Source organism: Urocampus carinirostris, chromosome 13 (genome assembly GCF_059441175.1).
Source record: "Urocampus carinirostris isolate Australia breed hairy pipefish chromosome 13, RoL_Ucar_1.0, whole genome shotgun sequence".
NCBI lineage: Eukaryota > Metazoa > Chordata > Actinopteri > Syngnathiformes > Syngnathidae > Urocampus > Urocampus carinirostris.
Window position 1 is genome coordinate 2,886,750 of NC_142361.1, and position 27,005 is coordinate 2,913,754.

At 38.0% G+C, this 27,005-nt stretch overlaps 1 protein-coding gene across 3 annotated transcripts; it reads left to right on the forward strand.

Annotated features, from left to right (window-relative positions):
* On the forward strand, positions 1-23,949 carry vip (vasoactive intestinal peptide). 3 transcript variants are annotated; one of them, XM_088351018.1, is made up of 6 exons: positions 6,790-6,905; positions 8,250-8,354; positions 8,515-8,619; positions 18,058-18,183; positions 21,689-21,791; positions 21,871-23,949. In XM_088351018.1, exons 2-6 carry the CDS (start codon positions 8,260-8,262, stop codon positions 21,877-21,879), a joined length of 438 nt encoding a protein of 145 aa, XP_088207144.1. In that variant the 5' UTR covers positions 6,790-6,905; positions 8,250-8,259; the 3' UTR covers positions 21,880-23,949. The 3 variants fall into 3 exon arrangements, with proteins under 3 accessions (XP_088207143.1, XP_088207144.1, XP_088207142.1); XM_088351017.1 differs by lacking the exon at positions 6,790-6,905 and adding an exon at positions 1-78 and having other exon boundaries at positions 21,689-23,949; XM_088351016.1 differs by having other exon boundaries at positions 21,689-23,949.
* The last annotated feature ends 3,056 nt before the right edge of the window (positions 23,950-27,005 follow it).

Below are 27,005 nucleotides of genomic sequence, written 5' to 3' on the forward strand. Positions count from 1 at the left end.
AAGCTAATGCATGGCACCACTCCTACAACCCTCAAAAAATGTGGAGCGTTTGAACTGAAACTCTGCACCAAAAGTGAGGTAAGTGAAATAGTAAAGGCTATTTATACCAATCTAGGCATCGGTGGATTGCTAGTGTGGGATTTTTTCATAACAACCTTTTAAATTCACATATAAAAATTAATTAAAGAGACAGTGTGTATCATGGGCATTACCAGCGCGTTTTGGAGGGTGCTAGAGCACCCCCTATTTCAACCCAAGCACCCCCAGAAATTAATCAATTTCTAAAACAAAGGACAGAATAGGCTTAAATATCATGATTTTTTTTTTAAGTGAAACAAAACAAAAATATGAACAACGGAGTGTCATAAATGCTCTTGCTTTGAAATGGTTGAGTCTATTTCATTTCTGCAGTATTTCTACAGTATTTCTGCAGTATTTTTTTCATAGAAGAATGTTTGTCATATTGTGATATTTTTGTACTCATATATTTGTATAGTGTTGCTGTAATAAATATTGGTTGATTGGTTGGTTGATTGGCTGTTGGTTGGTTGGTTTGTTGGTTGGTTGGTTGGTTGTTTGGTTGGTTAGTTGGTTAACCCCATGTGTTGTAGGGGTACCATTGGCTGTGGTGTGTCTTGGGCAAGTTCATTCTGGTGGCGCCCTTTCTTCTCACCGCCACATAACTGTAGTTTTATTTTCATAGTAGTTTTTTTGTGTGTTTTGTACAGTTGTATTTTTGTGGTATTTCCATAGCATAATCTATGTAGTATATCTGTCATATTTTTGTAGCCATACTTTAGTTGTACTTTGTGGGTGTTTTTGTAATATTTCTGCAGTGAGATTTTTTAATAATATATATTTTTAAAAGTTAAACAGAACAAAAATATGAACAACGCCGTGTAGGAAATCCTCCACTACCTTGAATTGGTTCAGTCCATTTGATTCCGACCACAGTTTTTGACATTTAGTTTTTTTGTATTATATATATATATATATATATATATATATATATATATATATATATATATATATATATATATATATATATATATATATATATATATATATATATATATATATATATATAGGTATATTATTTTAGTATTATTGCAGTATTCTGCAATAGTATTTGATTACAATTTCAATGTTAGAATTTTTGGTTGGTGTCTGTAGTATTTTTGTAGTATTACTTTTGCAGGAGTATGTTTGTAGTATTTCTGTAGTAATATTTACGTGGCAGTTTTTTTATTATTGTAGTTTAGTGTTTTTGTAGTATTTCTGTCGAAGTATTTTCCAGGTATTTCCATACTAGTATCTTTGCAGTATTTTTTTGTATTTTTAAATATTACTGTAGTTGTATTTTTTAGTATTTCTGTTGTAATACTTTTATAATAGTATTTTGTATCACAGTACAGTTTACTGTAGTATTTCTCTATTTTTTTTCTTATCAGAATGAAGACAAATTAATTTATTAGGTCCCCATTTTTAAGCATTAAATTTGATATTTAGTTTTACGGTAATTCTGTAGTGGTTTTGTAGTATTTCTGTAGTAGTTTATTTGTTGCAGACTCACAAAGGGACAATGGGGACAAAGTTGGAACCAAAAAAAACAATGTTTTATTAGTAGTACTATATTTACTATTACAAATATTGTCGTTGGTAATTCTTGTCGAGCGAAGGTCAGTCTTTTTATTAGACAAACGGCTTTTTTCCTTGTTCAATTCATCAAAGAGAGCTTGCTTTCAAACGGCTCATTTGCTTTGATGATTGATATCACGAATTATGTTGTACTAAGATGTTAAAGAAAGAAGTACAGAAAGTAGAAAAATGGAAAAAGACAAGCCTGTTATTCGCAATTACCATCAACAAATGCAGAAAATAAATTAATAATTCGATGATCAAAACTGAATGAATACGCAGATATCTACTATTTTGTTTGTTTGTTTGTACATGATTCAAATTGAATCTTTTCTTCCGGCGCCGTCACGAATGGCAGCCACTCCAGCAGCTCCCGTGTATCTATCTATCTATCTATCTATCTATCTATCTATCACATTTTGACCATTGTTGTTTGGCGGGCCGGATTAAAAAAAAACCTGCATGTGGCCTGCGGGCTGTAGTTTGCCCACCCCTGCTCTGGTTGCTCAGCATCCTCAAAGCTCTGAACCCAAAACGGCCCCTGGTGTGTATTATTAAGTGCTTCTTGGTGGTAAAAACACCTAATTAATAAAAAAATAAAATAAAAACAATATCTATTTCAATAAAAAGGAAAAATACATGAACTTTCACGTTTTTACAAACACTCTTAGGTCAAGAATTTTGCGTTTATTTTATTTATTACATAGGCGTCATTTAAAGGGAGCTGACTTGATAGTCCGCGATCTCTTACTCACTGACACGACTGCTCTATGCATCACACTACTGTATTCCTTTTCTCCCCTTAAAAATGCCTTCTGATTTTCAAGTCTACTGGGCTACAGGGCTGTCTCAGTAGAGTGGTTAGCCCTGAATCCTGATTGCATTGATTCAAAAAGATTGTTCTCGGATATAAAATAATTCAGCTGCTGTGCCATAACTTTTTCAAGTACTTTAGAAAGAAACGGTAGGTTTGACACAGGTATATAATTACATAAGCTTTCTCGATCAAGGTTGGGTCGTTTCAGTGTAGGCTTAATAACAACGGACTTAAAAGCCGCTGGAACTACACCTGAGGAGAGTGATATGTTTATAATGTTTAGAATTGAAGGTCCAAGGACCCCCAAAAGACCTTGAATCAGCGAACCCTGAAGCGGGTCAACCAGGCAAGTAGTCGGTTTGGCCGTATTCACCACCTATTTAAGATTATCGATTGACAGATCACCAGGTCGGTAGCCTAGATGGTAGGGCGCCCGCTCCGAGACTGGGAGGTCGCTGGTTCAAGCCTCGGCCGAGTCATACATTGGTACTCATTGCCTCCCTGCTTGGCGCTCGGCATTAAGGGTTGGAATTGGGGGATTTGGTCACCTAATGACTAAAATGGCTGCGCCCTGTTTGGCTGCGGCTGCATCGGCTCGCTACAGTTTAACTGTACGGGTCAGGTGTATCGACATTTCGTTCTGTGTGCATTGTTACAAAGAATGACAATGAAAGTAAATTATCTTATCTTATCTTCTAAATTGGGAAAAATTCCCTGGACAGCCACCATGTCACGCATCTATAGATTTCAGCGTATTTTCCGACCGGTGTTTGGGGATTTGTGTGATGTATTAACACTGTCTTGAGAAATTTCTTCCCGTATGCGTTGAATCTTCTTATTAAAGAAGACCATAAAGTCATGGGCTGAATGGGTTGAACTATCTGGGATAATGTGTTGCCTCTTTAGCGATGATACGGTGTCGAAAAAGATTTTGGGGTTATTCTTTTGTGCTCCAATCACCTTCGAAAAATAGGCTGATTTTGCAGAGGTGAGGGCTGCTTTATAGTTTAACAAGTTGTCACACCAGGTTTGACGGAAAACCTCAAGCTTGGTAGCGCGCCATTTTCTTTCAGATTTCCTGCATTCTTGTTTAAGCGATCTAGTTTAATCAGCAAACCAAAACGTGCGTCTTTTAGTTCGTGATTTAAGCCATATGGGCGCTACTGAATCCAGGACACTAGCCAGGGCAGCGTTAAACTCATTCATGAGTGAGTCAATAGAGCCTTTATATAAAGGAAACGACGCAACTACTCCTGAAAGAAGGTCAGAGAGCTCAGAAATCCTTCAGTTTTTTTATACAACATTTAGCCAGCACCTCAAATGTAACTAAATAATGATGAGAAATAACAGTAGTACACGATAACACCGTCACGTCTGAGGTTGACACTCCTCGAGTCAGAACCGAGTCTTGCGTGTTTCCATCTTTATGAGTCGGCAAATCAATCTGTTGATGAAAACCAAATGTATCAATTAGAGACCGAAACGCAACAGTAAGTCAACTGAATGGGGAGTTCATATGAATTTTAAAGTCCCCCATAATTATCATTTTGTCTGCATAGGTTACTAGGTCAGACAACAGTTCAGAGAATTCATCTAAGAAAACTGAGTATGGTCCTGGTGCGCGATAAATAGTTGCTACATAAATTGACATTAAAGAGGACCGCATAACAAGAGCCTCGAACGCCTTATAATTATTAGAGGTACGGGGAGTAAGTTTGAGTATTTTTTCAGAAATTAGCGCAACACCGCCACCCTTCTTCAAAGAGCGTGCTACATGACAGCTCACATAGTCTTGAGGAGAAGCCTCATTTAACGATAAAAACTCATCCGGTCTCAACCAAGTTTCACAGAGACCAGTCAAGTTAAGTTTGTAATCACGAATAATATTATCAACAAGTAGAGCTTTAGGAGCAAGCGATCTAATATTTAAAAGACCAAATTTTAGCTTTGCTGAATCTTTGAACTTAGCTAGTCTTTGTAGAAATCGTCACAAGATGTCACCGTTTGGGCGTGTTGAGTCTCAGGCGTCGATTGACAGGAGAGATCGATGAAGAAATATTGGTGGAATTAGGCACAATTACATAATCTTTTTGTCCTTCTCTGCCATTTCGCCAATTAGCAGTGTTCTCGTTTGCCCGCGTCCCCGCGTCCTAGATGCATCATTTTTGCTGGGGAGGCATAGTGTCGAATCAACGTGCGTCTCCGGGACGCAACTCTTTTGACACAAAATTGACATTATTACCCGATTACTTTTTTTTTAAACAAAGATTTATCGTACTCCAAACTTTTCGTCAGGCAGATCTGCCATTGTTGCTTTGGTCTCGCGGTTCAAAATTTCGTTTGCACGCCGATCTCTGCAAACGAGATCTCGTTGCTTTGAGATTACGTCATTGTTGTGGTGCTTGTCGTCGAGTGAAGGTTAAATATGCCTCCGAAAAAACAGTATTAGGTAAAAATCACCACAAAATTGGTCATTTATCAGTGTCAGTAATAAGTTGAAACATAATGCAGAGAGTGATAACAACGGCAATAATTCCGGCAAGGAAAGCACGTGTGTTGAAGCGAACGATTCGACGAAAGAAAATAAACAAAAGAATACTCCTAGCAAGAAAAGGACTTTTCTGCCAAAATGGACTCAATTATATTCCTGGTTAGGCTATGAGGAGGATGATAATGGAGGCTACATGTTCTGTGATGCGTGCACCCAGCGTGACAAAAAAACTGGATTGCATAAATCATTTCGCAATACGAACTTTCAGAAGAGCACATTCGATCGGCACCCCGACAATGAAAACCACAAATTAGCTATGGAAATTCCGTTGCTGCAATTGGACGTTGAGAAGGCATTACAACTGTGGCGGGACAGCAAACCACAAAGAATATATGAACTGAAAACCTGAAGTGATAACTGCCTTGTATTGCCAATTAACTGTGATGATTAAAATTGCATGAATATATAGACTAATATTTCAGCAATATTATTTTGTATAATGTCCAATATTTTTGTGAACTGAAAACTCTTGAAGTGATAACTGATTTGTATTATCAATAAACGGTGATGACTAAAACGGAATGAATATATAGATTTATATTATATATTTGTCACCGATTTACAATTTCAAAATAACACTAAATTTTGGTGACCCATAGATATATGTTGGGACCCATAGATTTTTGAACATCACTTTTCAGAGGTAAAATGAACACTGCCCTATAAGTTCCTCCCGACTATATGTATTATTGGCCACGCATGTGTCCAGAAAAGAAAGCAAAAAAGACAAGAGAATGGTGATAAAAAGAAAATTAGCTGAAGAGCTGTGAGGCGCTGCGTCCGTGCGCGCCGCCATCATCTTCAAAGGCTTTAGAGACATCTTCAACATGTTTTATTTCACTGTGCAATGCTTGATGATTTGATAAAATCTCAGCATATTCCTACCACTCACCTAATCAAACTGCTGGAGGTGCTCGGTATTTAAAGTTTGTAATGTGGCTTTTCATCATAAAGTATGTCTCTAATGAACATAGATTGTTTAATGAGCTTCCATAGAGAGGATTATTTAGCGATTTGCAGCCAAAACGGGGTCTGTTGGTCTGACACTTTAAATGTAAACTGTATTCAAGACTGTGTCCTATATCTACTGGATTAAACCCTATGAGTGGTCAGGGTTGTCTCAGCTTCCTAGCCCAGTATAAGACAATGGTTTGTCGGTTAGTTAGATCCCTTAACCACTAAGGTCGTAGGGGCACCATTTCCTCTGGTATGCCTGGTGGTGCCCATCCCTCTCCTGGTCAACATAAGACAATACAGTATTTTAAATAAATGCACACTTTAAAAATATATATATCTTATCCATATGTACGCATGAAAAGAGCCATTTATGGCTCGCTAGCCATAGGTTTCTGACCCATGTTACAAAGGGTCACAACCAAGTGGCCTGCCTGATCTTGACAAATTGTACGTTATTTGCTCACTTTGAATCTCGGTAGTTTGTATTTAGCTTGTGCTTTTCAGCATTCGTTTTTGTTTTGCAGCCACATGTAGTGGTCAAATAACACACACTGTCCCTTTAATTACTTTTAAGTAAAAATTACATTATCTTGTAGGTTTTCAAGTGACAAACCACATTTCTAAAGACGTATCCAAAATGCTCGCTGAACTCAGCTAAATCTTAATTATTTGTGTGCCTGATGATTAATTTAAGAAAGAAAGAGAAAGTATTAATTTGACCATTGGTCTAGCAGTGACGTTAGTAGTGACCTACTACTCCTCAGCCCCCTCAAATACCCCTCCCCGTCCAGTCTCATTTGGTCCTCTTGGGGGTCCACATCGTGCATGCAAGTGTATAAAAGGGACAAACCAACGCATTAGAGATCACAGCAAAATAACAAGAGAGGAGGCAACATTAAAACAGGATTCTTGCTCACAACAATTACCTTCTTTCTTCAGAACGTAAGACCATTTGCACTTTTACTTATAATTTAAGAGTGGTTTGTGTTTTGTTCACTCCAAAGTTGTAAGTATTTGACTGCTTTTCGTAGAAATGTTTCAATTAACCTTAAAATATTCTAGTGATTTATGGTCGCGCAAAAGGGTTCTCCAAATTTGAACGGGAGGTGAACAGCGTGCGTTATTACGCATCGGTCTTGCAATGTTTTCTCCTTTTTTATTTTATAGTGTATTGCAAATGTTTGAGGTGTCAAAAATCGCACTGCATGTTATTATTTTACTCTAAAACGCACTTAGGTATACTATTGTCATTATTTGGTTTAAGAGAGGTAACCCAGTCAAATTAAACGTGCCGGGTAGCAAAATGATTTGCTCAGGTTTTGTTATTCCGAGCACTGGTTATTTTATTTAATTACGCAACTGGTTTGCAATGTTTTCTCCTTTTTTATTTTATAGAGTATTGCACATAATTTTGGATGCCAAAAATTACAATATATGTTTATATTTGTCTCTGTCTAAAACGTGCTTAGCTATAATATTGGCGTTATTTGGTTAAAAAGTTACAGCGTAAAGGATTTAACAGTCTTCCTGTACTCACTTCATATATATATATAATATATACATATATATATATATATATATATATATATATATATATATATATATATATATATATATATATATATATATATATATTATATATTAGTTCTAAATATTAGACTTTTCCTAGAGTGGTCCAACCAGAGAGGAAAATGAAGTTTGTTTTTGTTTTTATTCACAGTACAATGGAAGCTGTATTAAAAGGTGCAAAAAATAGACCTAAAATGACAATTCAAGAGTTATTGGATATGTATCAAAAATCGCTCTGTTTGTATTTTACATTGTCTTAAGCGTACTTGGGTAATTTATGGTTAAAGAGATGTAGTTAAATTTAAAAAAAAGCACGTACCAAAATAATTAAACAAAGCACGTAGCAAATTAATTGGTCAAGTGTTATCAAATTGAGCATTAGCTTTTTTAAGTGAGGGAAAAAGGTATGTATATATGTATGAATATATATGTATGTATATATATATATATATATATATATATATATATATATATATATATATATATATATATATATATATATATATATATATATACATATATATATTTATTATTTATAGAATAGTTGGAAATTTTACTTGAAAAGAGTATGGTTTCTCTTGATTTAGTAATTGTTTTGTTTCTTTTTTACTTAAGTTTTCACGGTTTAGAGATTACAGTTGCACATGATTCAAAAAGAGGAGGCTACCAGGACCATTTAACTATCTGATGGGGAAATTCTGTTTCCTTTATTCTCAGGTGCAAAACGATGTCTCAACGGAGTGGTCCCCAGCTTCTTCTCCTCTTCGCCCTCCTTAGTGTGCTCTATTCCAAGACCCTCAGTCTGCCCTATACGTCCATTAGGTTAGAACTCCAATTCCATTATGGTTTCTATTTTCAATTCATGATGAAGGTTAAAAAAGAAGTGGATTGTATGCAGTGGATTCCTTATGATGTTTGGCATTTGTTGATTTGATTATTTGAATCATTTGATGGGTAATACATTGCCAATTGTACCATGCAGACCCACCCGACATGCGGATGGACTTTTCACCAGCGGCTACAGCAAACTTCTGGGCCAGCTCTCAGCCAGGAGATATTTGGAGTCTTTGATTGGGAAGCGAGTCAGGTAGGCGATCCTCTCTGGATTCAGATTTTAAAGATGAGGCTTCAATAAAGATGTGAATGAAGCAGGGGAGTTACTAGAGGGAGGCTGATAAACTCTGCCCACACAAAGAAAATTGGATGTAGGAAAAATTAAACAAAAGAACAAAAAAAGGAAAAACGAAGAAAAAAGCACAAGTAAAAAGATAGCCAAAAAAGAAACAAAACAGAAGAAAAAAGGTAAAAGGAATGAAAAAGCAGGAAAAAGGAAGAAAAAGAAATGCAGATTTTGGGGTCCCTTGTTGAGTATATCACCAATAATAATGTAATATGATGCACAAAAGGAATTTATGATTATTTTTATTGAAGAAAAAATCGATTATTCTACTTAATTATAATAGCATTTTTTTTCACTAGCCAGTGAACGTTTAACTCATTTAAACTTTAAACCATTTTATCCCATGCAACTTTAAAGTCAAGAAACTGTACTCCCCGTGTTTCACAACAAATGTCAATTTAAAATATGTATTGACTTTTCAGTGCAAATCAACAACAAAATACAAGAATAAATTAAACATATTTAAAAAAAATTGTAAAACACATCCCTGGAAAACACTGGAAACATAAGAAATATTTACAAATCTAAAAAAGAAATATAAAATACAAAATAATTTTAACATTTTATGTACTTAAACAAGAGCAGCACGTCGGCGCAGTGGTTAGAGCGTGCGCGGCACAGTTCTGGGGTCATGAAATCAAAACGAGTTTGCATGTTCTCCTCCTGCTTGCGTGGGTTTCCTCCGGGCACTCCTGTTTCCTCCCACATTCCAAAAACACGCATGTCAGGCAGGGGTCATCAGTAATTGATTTTTGGAAAAAAAATAAATATTTAAGTGCGAAAAAATTAATGTTAATTTTTTCGCGGCAAGGCCAATTAATGGGTATTTATTGGATTTCTAGCCATTAATTGGTAATTTAATGGTATACTAGCCGGTGACGACAGGAAATTTTCTATCGATCCAGGATTGGATGACTCCTGCTTCTTTGCATCACTTTCTTTCTTCAAGTGCTGACTTTTAATGTGGCTTTCCAAATTGCTCCAACCGGTGTTGCGCCGTTGGATGCGCTCAGCGCCACATGAGCAGCGCCATTTGCCGTTGACGACATCAATCTGCATGAAGTACTCTCTAACCATTTTTTCCTTCGGTCCCATAACCGTGCGAAGATTACAATCAATACAGCGTAGTAGTAGTGGTGTACAACGTGTGCGTATGTGCATCCACGACGTACGTGCTTGAGGCAAAACGTGAGCCAATCAACAAGCCCGATTTTGTCCCGACCAATAAAAAGCTGCTTTGCAACCACACTACGTACGTACAGCTACCGTATTTCCCCGAATATAAGGCCGGCCTTACTTCAAAATCATCGTCAAAAATTGATGTTTTGAAATAAAAATATGTGCAAAAGTAATACATTTTCGCTAAAAATTTCTTAGAAAAGCATTGCCGTTGTTAAATAACGTTGATATCTACGGTTTTCATAGGTAATATGAGCCCGAATATTTTCGCAATTAATGGGTCGCAATAATTGCTAATTATTTAAATTTTGCAATAAATGGATTTATGAGTTTAAGCAACCATTCCATTAATTTTTCGCAATTAATGGCATTAATTTTTCACCAATCATTTATTGCTGACCCCTGATGTCAGGTTATATGGCCGGTCCAAAATTGTCCCTAGGTGTGAATGAGCGAGCAAATTATCTGTTTTGCTGTGCCCTGCGACTGGCTGGCAACCAGTTCAGGGTGTCCCTTGCCCACTGCCCGAAGATAGCTGGGATGGGCTCCAGCACCCCCGCGACCCTACAGAAGATAAGTGCAGATAATGGATGGATGGATATACTTAAACAATTTAAAGTCAACAACATAGAATCCATGGAAAAACTTCATATTAACCAATCGCAAGGGGGAAAAAACGTCTTGAAGGGAGGTGGTGAAAGGTAAATGTGCTGTTGTTTATGTTTAACATGCATTAGTGCTGTGGAAAATTTGGGATGGGTCATAATAGTCCCCCCCATGCATTTGGTATGCTTCCCTGTGACTGATGTCTGGTGACACCACTGGAATGAAGTTGATTTTACAATTGGCCTTGGTTACCAAATATGTTTTAATTTGTCTTGCCTTTTTACAAAGATTTTTTGGATTGTCCCAATGGGTCCTATAAAGTAATGGTCGGCAACCACCAAGCCGCAGACCGGTTTCGGGCTACACAGAAAGAAAAAAAGTTGCCCTTGCTTCTTGCTTGTAGCGTATTTTTCGTGAGTGTCTGGCAGCAACTTCTATGGCTGTGCATGCAACGGTAATCAAGCCCGTATTGCGGTAATAAGAGCACTATTGAACACTTAGGCAAAGGAATTAGTTCAAGGTTGACAAACTAATTTTAGCCCGGGGGCCACACAGTAGAAAAATCATTCTGTCGGGGGCCGGAATAGTAGATTAGAAAGAAAGAAAGAAAGAAAGAAAGAAAGAAAAAAAGAAAGAGAGAATGAGAGAGAGGGAGAAAGAAAGAGATAAAGGGAGAAAGAGTGTAATAAAAGACAAAGAAAGGGGTGACAAACTAACTTTAGCTCAGCGGCCACACGGTAGATATTTATGTAGCAGTATTTTTGTATAGTAGTATATATATATATATATATATATATATATAATAATAATAATAATAATAATAATAATATTATTATTATATATATATATACTACTATACAAAAATACTATTATTAGTATAGTAAGGTAGTATATATAGTATATATATATATATATATATATATATATATATATATATATATATATATATATATATATATATATATATATATATATATATATATATATATATATATATATATATAGATATATATATATGTAGAGATATATAGATATATATATATATATATATATATATATATATACATATATAATCTTTGTACAGTAGTGTTACTGTAGTGGTATTTTTGTAGTACATATACAGAAGTATTTTAAAGTATTTCCATACTACAAGTAGTATCTTTGTTTTATTTCTTTACTATCTTTTAATATTACCATAGTTGTATTCTTGTAGTATTTCCATTGTAATATTTCTGTAATAGTATTTTCGTATCATAGTATTACTGTAATGGTCTCATCTCATCTCATTAGCTGCACCGCTTATCCTCAGTAGGGTCGCGGGGGTGCTGGAGCCCATCCCAGCAATCATCGGGCAGTGGGCAGGGGACACCCTGAACTGGTTGCCAGCCAATCACAGGGCACACAGGGACAGACAACTCGCTCGCTCATTCACACCTGGGGACTATTTGGACCGGCCAATCCACCTCAAATGCATGTATTTGGAATGTGGGACTAAACCGGAGTGCCCGGAGGAAACCCACGCAAGCACGGGGAGAACATACAAACTCCGCACAGGAAGTCCGGTAGCTGGATTTGAACTCACACAGGAGGTTCCCAAGACCTTAGAACTGTGCCGCACACGTGCTAACCACTGCGCCGCCTTGCTGCCCTACTGTAGTTGTATTTCGAAGTATTTCTATAGTATTTTTTTTTCATCAGAATGAAGACAAAATAATATTTTAGGTTCCTGTTCTTAAGCACTAAATTTGATGTTAAATGTTGTAGTATTTTGTAGAACAGTATTTTTGTTTTATTCCTGTAGTAGTATTTTTGTTGTAAACACACAAGGGGATATTAGGGACAAAGTTGGTACATAAAACAAATTTATCAGTAGTACTATGTTTGCTTTTATATTTATTGTCATTTTATATTGCCCATTTTTGTTTGGCGGGCCGGATGAGATAGCCTGACGAGTCGCATGTGGCTCGCGAGCTGTAGTTTGCCCACCCCTGATCTGGGTTCCCAGCACCCCAAAGCCCCCTGCCGTAGAACCCCAGCAAATTCTGAAAAATGAGCATGAGCAACCGTTTTTCTTTCTGTGCGACCGGGTACTGGCAGTTGAAGACCACAGCTATAAACTATGACTCAACAATTCAGCACAAATAAATGAATAGATAAAAGACTGTTAATCAAATAGTCAAAAGCATTCAAACCAACTAAGAACAACTAAGGAGTGGCTTTGCTCGGGAGAACAGCCTTCTCAAAACATCACTGGTAGGGTCTTATAAACTTTATAACACTCAACAATTTGGCTCTAATTTTAGCAAAAACTAAAAAAATACATAAAATACTTTTAATCAAATGGAAATATTCAAAAGCATTCAAACCAACTAAGGACAGGAGAGGTGCCCACAGACATGTTCTGAAAATAGTTCTAAGTGCTGGGTTATTGGGATTTTCTCGTAAAAGGATTCCTTATTGGTTTTCTTATTTAACCCTATTTTTAACAATTAACCTGGCCATAACATAATAAATTCTTATTTTAGAAATTCAAATGAACATATTCCATTTCATAGGCTTCAAGGACAAAAAATCTCATTATCTCATTAGCTGCACCGCTTATCCTCAGTAGGGTTGCTGGGGTGCTGGAGCCCATCCCAGGAATCATCAGGCAGAGGGCAGGGGACACCCGGAACTGGTTGCCAGCCAATCGCAGGGCACACAGGGACAGACAACTCGCTCGCTCATTCACACCTAGGGACAATTTGGACCGGCCAATCCACCTCAAATGCATGTCTTTGGAATGTGGGAGGAAACTGGAGTGCCCGGGGGAAACCCACGCAAGCACGAGAGAACATACAAACTCCGCACAGGAAGTCCCGTAGCTGGATTTGAACCCACACAGGAGGTTCCCAAGACCTTAGAACTGTGCTGCACATGCGCTAACCACTGCGCCGCCGTGCTGCCGGCTATTATTAATTATTTTCAAGCAATTTGATGAGAGAATAAAATGAAAATCTAATTATGTATTACACAAATTATATTGTATTTATTCATATTTTTATTGATTTATTTTACAGGAAATATATCCAACTAAATTCCAATGTGAAATGAAATGAAATGATCTGCATTTATATAGCCCTTTTCAAGTCAATGACTTCCCAAAGCGCTTTACAGTGTGCTTCACATTTCCCAATAGCAGCCTTGTATTGCAGCCATGTAAGACACTAACCTGCTTATTGGGGGTATTAGGGGTTCAGTGTCTTACCCAAGGACACTTCGACATGTAACACGGACAAGCCGGGATTCGAACTGGGATCCCTTGATCCCAAGACGAGCGCTCTACCTCCTGAGCTACTGCCACCCCAAATGTATAGATCATATAAAGGAAATAAGAAAAAATATACCGTTTTCTTAGCTAGCTATCTGGCTACCTTTATAGCTTTGTTGGTAGCTATTTTCCTACAATTTAGCTACTTAGCAATCTAAAACAATTGCATGCTATTGCTCCCATTTAGTTTTTTCTAACTGTCTACTTTTGTAACTAACTCACAAACGACTTTTTTATCTATTTAGCAAGCCATCTAGCTAAGTAAATACATGTAAATGTTTTGCATTTTTATAGCGCTTTTCAAGTCAATGAAGAGCTCCCTAACCACTTTAATCTCTTCCTTTTACACACACTAATTAACCGATAGCAGTGTCCAAGACAACGGGGGCATTAGGGATTCAGTGTCATGCCAAAGGACACTTCGAACCTGTGACCTTTTGATCCCAAGATGAGCGCTTTACCTCCTCAGCTATTGCCGCCCCAAGTTATTATTTCTATCAGACTGGGTGCCCCTTTGCGCTAATGAGTGATACAAAGCAGACATGGGGACTTGAGACTTAGTGACTTGGACTCGAGTCGACTCGAGTCGCTGTTTTTATGACTTGTGACTTGACTTGGACTTGGCAATCTAAGACTCGGGACTTGACTTGTGACATGACTTGCCCAAGAAAAAAATACTTGGGACTTACTTGGGACTTGAAGGTGAAGACTTGAGACTTACTTGAGACTTGCACATGTGTGACTTGGTCCCATGTCTGATACAAAGTAGCTTGACTGTTGAATAAGGTTAGAGGCCCCTGACTTAGCCTGTCTTGGTGTGAGTAAATAGGTGCCAGGTTGAGGTTATTATCGCTTAATAAGGAGGATTAGCAATTATTAATGCGGTGAGCAATTGGCTGAGTTTGGATGAGATGGTGGGGGAAAAAAAATGAATAGGTGACTGTATGTATATTTTAGATAAATAGCACGTTAACTCAAATGCAGAATATCAACATTTTGGGGGTATTCATTTTGCATTGTGTATCAAGAAATGATGTTAAAAATGGCATCCGATTACCATTACTCAACTACTGTATTGCAAATGGGGGTTTGTTTAGACAGAATGTGTTGCATTGATTCTCATTGTAATTTGTAATCAGATGTTTTTGTTATAAATCTTATGTGTAAAATATTGAAAAATGTGTTTGGCAAAATTAATAAACAGATGTTTCTCAAAGGGGGAGCACGGCGGTGCAGTGGTTAGCGCTTGTGCGGCACAGTTCATGTCATGGGAACCTCCTGCGTGGGTTCAAATCCAGCTCCAGACTTCCTGTGCAGAGTTTGTATGTTCTCCCCGTGCTTGCGTGGGTTTCCTCTGGGCACTCCGGTTTCCTCCCACGTTCCAAAAACATGCATTTCAGGTGAATTGCCCGCTCCAAATTGTCCCTAACTGTGAATAAGTGAATGAGTTGTCTGTCCCTTTGTGCCCTGCGATTGGCTGGCAACCAGTTAGGGTGTCCCCTGCCCACTGCCCGGAGATGGCTGGGATGGGCTCTAGGACCCAAAATTGGGTCACTGACCAGCCTTTTCCTTGGCAAAATAATTAAAAAAAAAAGAAAAAAATCAACGGAAAATGACGCTCCTTAAAAGTAGATGGCGGTAATGCCCTGCTCGATCTTTTCTACCTGTTCAAACAATCTTCGCGTTTGAGAGACAACACATCACATTTTATTGTGATTTTGTCGGTTTTATTTCCTTGTGTACATAATAATGGGTCCCAAGAAAATTAGTGATAAGGAGATTGAAAAGTGGAAAACAGTGGCAACAATGATCATGTCCAAGAAGGATACCATTGCAATATATGAAAATAGTGTACGAGTGTCTGCCTTTGAAGTGCTGTTGAAACGTTGAGTAAATAATTTTAAAAATGTATATTTTTAGCTTTTATCAGTATCCATCCATCCATCCATCCATTATCTGCACAGCTTATCCTCAGTAGGGTCGCGGGGTGCTGGAGCCCATCTTTTATCAGTATATTAATCTATATCAACTACATAATTAAGAAAATTATCGAAGCTCAAGTACATCCTTGTTAATATTTTGAATTTATATAAGTGTGGCTCTTATAAGGCAATTTAAAGGGGTTGCTTGTATGCAATGTAGCAGGAGTCAGGAACCTATGGCACACGAGCCATTTATCGCTCTTTTGATGAGTACATAAGTTCTGAAATCCCTGGCAGTACTGTCCAGTATATATATCGCACATTTTTAACTATAGTTTACAGTCAAGGCGTCGCGGCAAAAAAACTCGTTTAGACTATACATCGATAAGGAAACATTTATGTGGAAGCTCATTAAATAATCTGTGTTCCCTGTTGAGACACCGCATAATCAAAATCCACATAAGAAACTGTAAATACGCCAAAACGCCAGAAGAGCACCCAGAGCAATTTTATTGGGTGAGCAATAGGGATGGGTGGAACCATCCAAAGAGCGCAAGCACTCCCTCCTGTCTCTTGCCCTGCGCCGTCTGCGCTAAAGCTAAATACGTCGGGATCCTCGTTTGCAGAATGTTGTAACATTTTTACAAGATGACTGCTTGCATCTTGTTTTAAACCCATTATTTGTGAAATAAATGAAGGTCAAAATGAGCCTCAACTATCTTAAGTAATTGCGGGACAGAGAAAGTTCAAAGTGGTATATTTGTTGATATTTAGGACACAGGCTCTGGCATTATTCTTATTTTATACATTTTATCAATACATCAATTGTCACACAGTGAAATAAAATACGCTGAAGAATAAGCTTTTGGCTTATATGCCAGTATCTAGGGTACTTTAAGTCGTTTTGATTTTGTAGGTCATTTTGTTTTCTGAAAAAAAGGTAGATACATTCTACTATATCTGCTTTAAACTGCACAATCATTTTATTGGATGGATTGGATAAGTGTAAATTGATTGATATTATTGATTTGGGTCGCAGCTTGTCATTAGGGGAAAATGGCGGGTCCTGAAATCAAACTACTTGAGAACCAGTGTTTTAAACAACAGTCAAACCGCATTTAACTTACACATCTTAATTTGTTCATGCATTAAATGTAAATTGTAACATCCACTGTAGCTGGCTCATCCAAGAACGGAGATTATCTCATGTGTGCCCTTTCTCAATGTTCTTCATGCTAGGTTTTTTTTCAGTTTTGCAGGCCTCTGAGACTCTCTTTGATTAAGGGCTGTGCAAATAAATGTAACTTGACTTGGAGATGCAAATATGCACAAAAACACCCCTTTTTTTCTTAGAGTATCTGTGCCCAAAAGGTCCGTGCCTGCCATGGGTTTGCGGGATACATTGGGGTAATTCACTAATATGAATCTGGAATTTAGCAGTACATGATGATCAGTTACCAACATTTATTCAAAAATGTTACATTTTTTGGGTTCTATTTTTTTCATAATTATGTGGGCAGTTGGCGTAGACAATCCATGTATACTCTGGCCCGACTAGGAGAAGCTCTCCCTCAAAAAAGGCATTGAAAGATGGCTCCCCCCTGTCTTATAGGAATGGTTGATTTTACAAACTAAAACTTTATTTAAAAAAAATAGAGAAGAAAAAGACAAGGAAGTAAAGAGAGAAAAATAGACAGAGATAAAGTGGCAAACTAAGACAAAAAGAGAGGAAAGAGAGAGAAAAGAGAGAGAAACAAAGAGAGAGGATGAAAACTAAAAGAGATAAAAAGAAAAAAGAGGCAGAGGGAGAGACAGAGAGAAAGGGGAACCAGAGAGAAAGAGAGAAAAAGAGAGTGCAAGAGGGAAAGAGATAGAGAAGAAAAATACAACTACAGCATCTTTGTGAGTAGTGCCTGGCTTGGCAACATCAAGTGGATATAGTTCAAACTTGCAATTCCCTCAGTGTTGTCTCGATTCCACCACTTTGTGGGCCTGATCCAGCCTGCAAGCCACATGTTTGGCACCCTTGCATTCAAGGTTATCTCGTCATCACTCTATTTTTACTCGCGGTACCACGTTGTATCACCTATTTTATCTCTTGGGCGAATGTGGTTGCTCAATCGTTGTACAACGTTGTGTTGTCTTAACTCATTCCCATCATGCTCCACTACAACATTCCACAACATGGAACCTTGCTCGTAGGTTGTGGCGCAGCCAGAATGATTCAAGCACCACTATTTAGTGGGGAGGACTAATTTTTATTCTTTCTGTCCGTTCTCTTGATTTCTCTTTATGTATTTCCATCTCTGCAATATGACGTTTTTAAAGTGACGAGTTGATGGAGGAGCCGGTCAAACGCCACTCGGATGCCATCTTCACTGACAACTACAGTCGCTTCCGTAAACAAATGGCCGTCAAGAAGTACCTCAACTCGGTCTTAACAGGGAAGAGGAGGTAAGAAAGCCTAACTGTAGTACACTTGATGGTAGTGGTGACTCAAGAAGTCATCCAAATAATGACTTGAGTATAAGTAAAAAAAAGTACTTGGTGAAAAAAACTACTCAAGTACCGAATAACTGTAGCAACGTCTTATTTATTGATTTTTTTAAACAACCATTCTATCAAATCATTAAACTATCAAAATCATCAATAAATTACATTTCATTTGATTATAGATTAAAAAAGACAAGGTCAATTCAAGTACTTTGATAAAGAATTCAAGTATATTAGTATAAATAAAAGATATACATTAAGCGCAAGTATCAAATTTAAAGCCCCAGAACTTTTTTAAACCGGCTCTGCAGGCAGAACAAGAAGCTATCCCAGGGGTCAGCAAGAAAAAATGTTGAAAGAGCCACACTGGACCAAAAAACAAATTTGTCAGGAGCCACTAAAATAACAGCCTTTTGTAAGCCTTATAACGAAAGCAACATCTATGTTAGCCTACTGTCAAAATTACTAAGTTGGATGCAGCACATCCTGTGGAGAATGACGTGACTACTCTGTTGTATGATACCGCCTAAAGTTTATTAATGAATTACAAAATGTTTGATTGTTTTGCTTAAATTAAAGAAATACAAATCAAAAAATCACATTTTTGATTCCATTTTCATTTTGAGGACTGGCAAAAACAACATTATGTGCCCCAAATCTGGGCAACAAAAACAGTACAATAAAACGCAGCATGCATTCATAAAAATCAAATATGTAGAGTAAATAAAATAACATTAATACAGTTTAGGTTTGATTTATGTCGAGTTATTTTCCTCTTATTACCTTTAGACTCCAAGGCCAATCACACAACCGCCGGTATGGTTCAAAACAGCCACCTATGGGACGCTGCCGCTTTAAAGGGGCGGGGCTTGGACCGCACAGTGGCTCACCATAGAGAAGCAAGCGAAGAAAAATGCGCATATATTCACGTGGAGGGGATTTAAGTTACTTAGAAACGGCTTAAATGTAGAATAATACCGTTTCTTTCTTTACAATTCTACTCAAGTAAAAGTAAAATGTATAGTGATTGAAAAATACTCCCAGAAGTACAAATTGTCCAAAGTCTTACTAAAGTAAGTGGAATTTGTGACTCCCCACCACTGGGCGGTGGAAACCCTGGACTGGTTGCCAGCCAGTCGCAGGGCACACGCAGACATACAACTCACTCGCCACTCACACCTAGGGACAATTTGAACCAGCCAATTAATTTGACATGCATGTTTTGGGAAGATTGGGTGGGGCAAAAGGGGAACATGCAAATTCTGCACGGGGTAGCAGGAAATGAACCCTGGACCCCAGCACAGCGCCGCTGCGCGCTAACCACCCACCCTCTATGTCAATTCAAACTTTCTAGCCTGCTATAATTTTTGAGTATTATTATAATTGTGTTAAACAAGGCATCTTTTCTGAGCATAATGTATTTAGTCACAAAGAATGGGAAAAAATATGTTCATGTTTGGTATTGAATGTGTAAACTGGTTTATTTTAACAGTTGAGCGAATGGTGAGAACCAACCTACCATGCTATACAAACTCAAGTGGGAGTTGCGAAAAAATATAATTTTTGCCTTAATTGTCATACTGGTTTGAAGTAAATGTTAAATATCTAAATATATATCTAAATATATATCTAAATATATATATATATATATATATATATATATATATATATATATATATATATATATATATATATATATATATATATATATATATATATATAAATATATATAAATATATATACATATATATATATATATATATATATATATATATATATATATATATATATATATATATATATATATATATATATATATATATATATCATTCTCATTAACTGCACCGCTTATCCTCAGTCAGGTCGCGGGGGTGCTGGAGCCCATCCTAGCAATCATCGGGCAGTGGGCAGGGGACACCCTGACAGACAACTCACTCGCTCATTCGCACTTAGGGACAATTTGGACTGGCCAATTCACCTGAAAGGCATGTTTTTGGAATGTGGGAGGAAACCGGAGTGCCCGGAGGAAACCCACGCAAGCACGGGGAGAAAATACTTACTCCGCACAGGAAGTCTGGAGCTGGATTTACATTCACATTTTTGACTCTTTCTGGGAGATTGATACAGAGCTTAATAGTGCATTGACAAAAAGATTAGACTACATCAGATCGGACTACTCGGCTTGGGCTATGAAAGTTAAGAGTTTATTCTCTGCATCCCGCCCGTCTTTCTTTCAAGTCAGCGGCACACTTCATGATGGACACATAACTTAACCAACGTCTATTTCCTATTACTAAATCTATGATGGATGGCTTTATTACACATTTACTGCCCTCTAGCGGCCGGAAAAAACATTTGGTTGTCATTTATTTTAAAAATCATAACCTTTGACAGAAATGACCTTCCTTTATAAAATACTTTTGAAATACTCAGAATTGTATGGCAGGTGTTTGTCATGCCTGGCCTATAAACAGTAATCGTCAATTGCTCCCCTATTAAAAGACCCAAAAATTCCTCTCATTACGCGGCATTTATTTACTCACAGTAAAACAGACGATGTAGAATACTTCCACAATATTAACAATCTATGGTGACATCGTCTGTTATCGGTGACCGAGGCAATCCAGATTAGAGCCAAAAGTCGTTATGCAAACCATTCATCCGGCCTTAACCCTCTTATTATCATGGGGAGCCCCCGTTTGACAAGCGCTACATACTGTAAATTACAGTAACTCTGCAACTCTTATTTTCAAAAAAATATCTAATTCAATCAAAGTAGTTCTCCAAAATACCCCAAAAGTGGCAGCAACTTTGAGCAATGGTATTGCATAGGCACGGTCAAGAAATAACTCAGACGGAGCATTTTAAATAATGTATTTTTTAAAGCATAACTGTAACCAATCAAAAAAAACATTTGATGCTTTGAACACTTCTGTGATAGTTTTGATTGTCAAAGGGGCAATAAATTGGGGTACTGATGGGTAATGTATGTTTTCGGATTGTAGGTCTCTGTCTCCATGAATTGCTACACCATCTACCACACAGGCCCATAAAACACCTGGTCATTGTTAAAAATAGTTGACAATACATGGACAAATGAGAGAGATAAACTCAAAAACCTTTTTGTATATACTTTTAACAGTTTGATGTTGTCCTACAATGTGTTTATGTTCAGGTCCAGTCTCAACTCCATTCTAATCCTCAAAATTCCTAATCTGTTCTTTGTTATATTTTTCAATTCAAACCTTTATTACATTGTCTTTACTTAGTTATGGTAGATATTGTTAGATATTGAAAGTTTGGGTTGTTCTGAAAAACATTAATCACCTATAACATGATTTCTGACTCTTTCATGGCCCAAAAAAAAACAAAACCCTTGGTACACTTTGTCAATAAAAGGTTAAAATCCAAATTAAGACAATAGTTATTGAAGGTGTATGTATTTGTGTTTCCTACACTCATAAAGTCTAGAAAAGGCCAGCAAAAGCCAAGAAGATTCCTGGGATGATCCCGACGCCTTCCAGGACAGCTACGACGACATTGACCACCTGCTAAACAACTTCCAGTTGGTGCGCCACAATTAAAAAAAAACACTGATTTTTGAGGATTCAGGTCTAATAACATTACTGCCCATCATTGCTAATCCAGCCACTTTGAGGAGAGGCCAGATATCCGGGGTCACTGTGGTGAAATCATCCTTTCCGGCAACAACGAAAGCAGAGATACAGCAGCATTCATCCAAAGATCCCAGCAAGTCTGTCACAAATCCAGTTTGGTTGTAATTTACTTTAATTTACGAGTTATACCACCCAGAATTAAAAGCCATACTTCATGCCACAAATCTTTTGAAAGCTTAAACTTTTAGGGGTCAAGATATAATGACCATTTCAAAATATACTCATCAGAGAAACATCACGATCACTCTGAAACAAAATACCTGAAAGCTATAGCTCAGCAAAAAAGACCTCTGGGAAGTCAGTTGATGATTGTATATTCTGAGAACATGGAGTTGTTACTTTCAAGAATGTCCAGTGATACAAATTATGTAAAATATTCACTCCAAAACACAAGGTACTGCAGGCAAATTTAAAAAATCCTCCTAAAAGCTTTCTGCATCATTGGATGTTCCTTTTTATAATCCATTTGTTTTGCCACAAATTTCCGTTTATAAATAAACAGACTCGTACATTTTTTTTTCAGTACTGCTGTTAGCCTCTGACCTTTTGATTGACACCAATCTTGGCCAATTGCAGGCTTTTTTTGCAGTCTACAACTTGCATTAGCCAATAAGGGCTTGTTTGATAAAACAGAGATCGCCCCCTTTAGCTCCCAATATCTTCAGACAGTAGTAAACGATTAAATTGATAATCAGCACATTTGTTAGCTAATGAAATTCTGAACAGAAAACTTTGCAGATATTTACTGTGTGTTCAAATTAGACCCCAAAATCAAAGTCATGATTAATATTTAGACACCATTGTTAAGCGCAAGTGTGCACAATCATTGATTGACTTCTGAAAAGGGAAGTCAAACATTTACAGCTCTTCCAAAAAATTAAAAAAATTGGCCAAAGTAAAATACACAGTTGCAAAACTTTTAATGCTGTTAACTTGTCGTCTCAAAATGGCCACTTATGGAAATGACTAGACTTACTATTAGAAAAATGTGTAAAATACAATGCTCAGTTTTTCAGATTGTGATCCAATTCGACAAAGTACCAGTTAAGGGTTCAGGCTATTGTCTCACTTATTGTCAAGCTAAGATTCCCACCCGTTTCGGGCTGTTTACAACTTGTTCTGTGGGTTTTTATCATAAGGTATCTCAACAGCGAACATAGATTGTTTAATGAGCTTCCATATATAAGTTTTCATAGTTTCCAATACAGTGAGGATTAATATGTCCATATTTTATCTCTAAACAAGATGTACTCATGAAAAAAGCCATACCTGACTTGCAAGCCAGACACTCCCGACAATAAAATCAGTAGTGCAAAAAAAGTGTAACCACAATTTGATCGAAATAGAATGTTATAATGTATGCATGATCTTACGACAGATTCACAACATTATTATAGTAAAAGTTAAAATAGGAATACACTGTCAATCTTGAAACAATCGTATCGACCTGATCAAAGTACTCAATTTCATTTGTATCGCTATTTGGTTTGATACGCCCCCTCTTAGCATCAGGAGCAATTAGGAGTTTACTACCTTGCACAACTAAACTTTGACACAGTCAAGAGTGTCAGCCCAGGATCAAACCCCCAACTTCACGGGTGAGAGAGGATCACATTTACCAGTGAACAAACCCGAACCCAGCTTTTCGCAATCATTTTCTGTCAAGTCCCCCTTCATGCTATATGCCATTTGGAGGCTTAATGTAAAAAAAAACTCTGTCGCTAAGAACGCCACTGCCCCCTAGTGTAGTGGAGGTGCAATGTGCTTTCTTCTGGGAAAGTTTTTAAGTCAAACACGCCCGCACCCACAAAAGGTAGCCCACCCCACTATTTGAGAACCACTGCCCTAACCCAAGAAGTAATTATTTGTCAGAACATGTTGCTCAATTATTTTGTTCACATCATAAACGCTGAACGACTGACGCATGAGTAGGAGAAACAACGTGTATTTTTTTCCCCAATGGAAACTATATACCAACATTTAATCACTTTCTACCACCGTACTCGACTTGTGAAGCACTTGTAGAGCATACTAAGTGGCGATGACGACAAACATGTACTATGATGTATGTATGTACTGTATGTATGAGCGCCATTCACCAAATACAAGATGTCCCTTTTATTTTTCAATTCTGAGTCCTTTGGTCTTTTTCTTAAAGAGCATTGAGAAAAAATACATCATTCACTCGATAAAATCGATATTATTCTGTCAATGATTTAGATCAGGTGTGTCAAACTTATTTTATCTCAGGGACACATTGTAAAAAAAACGTTTACAGGGGATGGATTGATAGATTACAGAGAAAGAAAGAGAGATAGGGAGAGAAACAGTAAAAGAGAGAGTAAGAGAGAAAGAGAGAGAGAGAGGGAGAGAGAGAGAGAGATATTGAGTGAGAGAGAGAAAGTAAGAGAACAGACGGGACGGAGGAGTAAAAGCAGAAACGGGTCCAGAAAAAGGTCGGCAACAGGTATCAGGCAGGAAAACAGGGCAGGATAATGTCGGAGAGTACAAAGCTTGCGTAGCTGAGAGCATAGGTTCGCATACGGTGTGACGGCTTCCTTTCGGAAGACGGGAGTTTAAAAAGAGTCCAACAGTCCCGTGGCTGTTGGCGCCAACGGGGCAGCCGCAGGTGCCCCGAATCAGCAATCATGAAGGTATCCCAACCAGGAATTATGAAGAGCACTTACGAAAACAATTGCTGCAGTCCAAATGGTTCCTGTTCAATGTTAGTCACTTTGTATACTAGTGTCACATGAAAACAAATACATTTGACTCATAAATGTTAACAAGAAAGGTTCTTGTTTGGATAATTGCTCAAGCTGAGGCATCCCTCTCATAATGGACACATGACTAATTTTGACTGATGTGGCACAGTCATAAATAAGCAAAGAAACAAAAAGGATTTATGAAGGCCGTTTTTTATTTCACTTGGATTCTTAATGTAGATTTGCCAGAAGACAAAAAATAGTTAATTTTAACAAAAAAAAAGTCCTTTCAGGATCTGGTACCTTCCCACAGAGGACGATAACAAATAAGGAGCAAGACACACCTGAGCCTAATCTCCACACACCTTCCCTAAGATGAAATAAACACCAAACGTGCTTTGCTACAAGCAGAGACTGAAGCAGCAACTACGAATGTGGATGTTAAGCATCTAACTGGTAGTGTTGTGATGTTCCTTCAGACCCCTTCTGCGCACTCAGCAGGTATCTCAGGGTCACAAGTGTTTTACCTCTTAACCTGTACACCAATCCTAAATTGGGAAGCAAGGGCCGAGTCAGCCTTTACCTGCAGAAGGGATCCAGCTACGACCTCTTGACAGCCATACCCACCTGGAACTGCTTTTGGCTACTGTGGCTAGATCCCTGATAGCTTTCCACACCGATTTGGAATCAAGTCCAATCTTTTGCAGGATATTGCTTATAGATGTGGTGGGGAAACCCCGAGCGCCAACCCCAATTGGGTGGAGGGTTGCCTGCCAACCAGGTATTGTCGCCTCATCCACGATGCCCTGTTACTAAGCCTTCTTTTCCTGATAAGATATGGCTAGCCTGTCTTCCCAGGGCACAGTGAGTTTGGCTAAAATGATGGATTTTGAGCTCTTTGAAGAAGGACCTTATCCGGGTATTTGCCACTACCTCCTGAGGAAAGACCAGCTTCTTCCTGAGATCTACCCGCAGCCCCCAATCTTATGCACATAACAATATTGATAGTAGGCGCGGTATTGATGGTAGGTCGAATCTGTTTCCCTTTTGGCCTTTACTGCTCTCTGGTTGAGAGCTTGTGTGCCTCAGTGGTACTGAAGGCTGCTTGTCGTGTCTCCAGTGGTAGTGCCAATCTGCCAGAGCTTTTGTGCTGCAGGTCAGAAAATGGTTTAGTGTGCAGAGGCTTGTGCAACACTGACTACAGAATGCCTCTGGCCCTTTGTCCAATATCTTCAAATTGCATGGTGTGGGTGGGAGATCAGCCACAGCGCACAACAGGAAGTTCATTTTGCCTTGGTCGGTGTCCGGGACCTCCTCACAAGACAATGGTCTCTCGAGCGCACCCTCCCACTGCGTTCAGCGTTACTGGTAGCCCAACCCTGCTGCTTTGATTCAACGACGTTATTCAGCTACTTCTCGCACCCTTTGTACCACCAAGTCCCTTCTGTCTTGCTCGTTGGTTTTTGACGAGCAGTTGATTGTTAGAGATTTCATGCCTAACTTGCCCGTCATGCCAAAAGGGTGCATGCTCCCTTTGCCTTGGTGGTTTGAATTCCTCTATGACAGAGGAACATGGTAACCGGGGTACTGATGACATTGGTTTTGTGACTCCATTTTTGTTTCTTGTTCTGTTGTGGTAAATACACTTGCATTTGTAGAATAGATTTGCATACATGTAGAAATGTAGAATAGATTTGCATACATGTAGAAATTTAGAAAGACTTGCTTACAGTTGTGGGAAAAGGTCGGGTAGACATCCTTGAAGATACTCTTGGCAGACATTAAGTTTCCTTGAAGATAGCGTGCAAGGGACGGGACGCTCTGTACTTGATACGTGATACAGGACCGCCTTTTGGGGTGTACTCAATCGAAGCCTAATCGTCACTACCAGCTTTAAAAACATTGTCATGTTCCCAGCTCTCTGAGATCTTCATTGACGCATCAATAAAGTTGTATCTCCCTCCACGCGGCTGGCTCCTGTCCATTTTCCTTATCCACATATGAGAAGACTTTTCTCTCGATTATCGAACCTCCAATTTCTCCAACATTTAAATGGCGCCTCAACGTGGATTGGCACTAATTAAATAAAAAAGAAAAGGGAGGAGGACTTCTCAGTGGAACTGTCTCAAATGAGCGAGTGAGGTAAGGAAAGTTTTTTCTCTCCTTATTTCGGTTTGCTTGTCGAGATTCGTGGGAGGACGGGAGCCTGTGACGTCGGAGCTAAATTATGAAAATGCGTGCACGTGGAATTTTCCGTCTATAGTCAGGCCCAAGTTCGGACGGATGAGATATATAGACTGAGTTGAGATTTTTATGTCCGACGGGATTCTGAGCTCAGAGAGTCCTGTTTGTTTTGGGACCTAGGCTGCTTGAAAAAGGAAAAAGGCTAATTTTACCTGGA

Bases quoted from the DNA above. Each gene is read 5' to 3' on its own strand.
- vip (XM_088351017.1), top strand. From the start codon at position 8,260: ATGTCTCAACGGAGTGGTCCCCAGCTTCTTCTCCTCTTCGCCCTCCTT. The intron at 8,355-8,514 runs GTTAGAACTCCA...TGTACCATGCAG, and splicing joins CTGCCCTATACGTCCATTAG to ACCCACCCGACATGCGGATG. The intron at 8,620-18,057 runs GTAGGCGATCCT...ACGTTTTTAAAG, and splicing joins TTGATTGGGAAGCGAGTCAG to TGACGAGTTGATGGAGGAGC.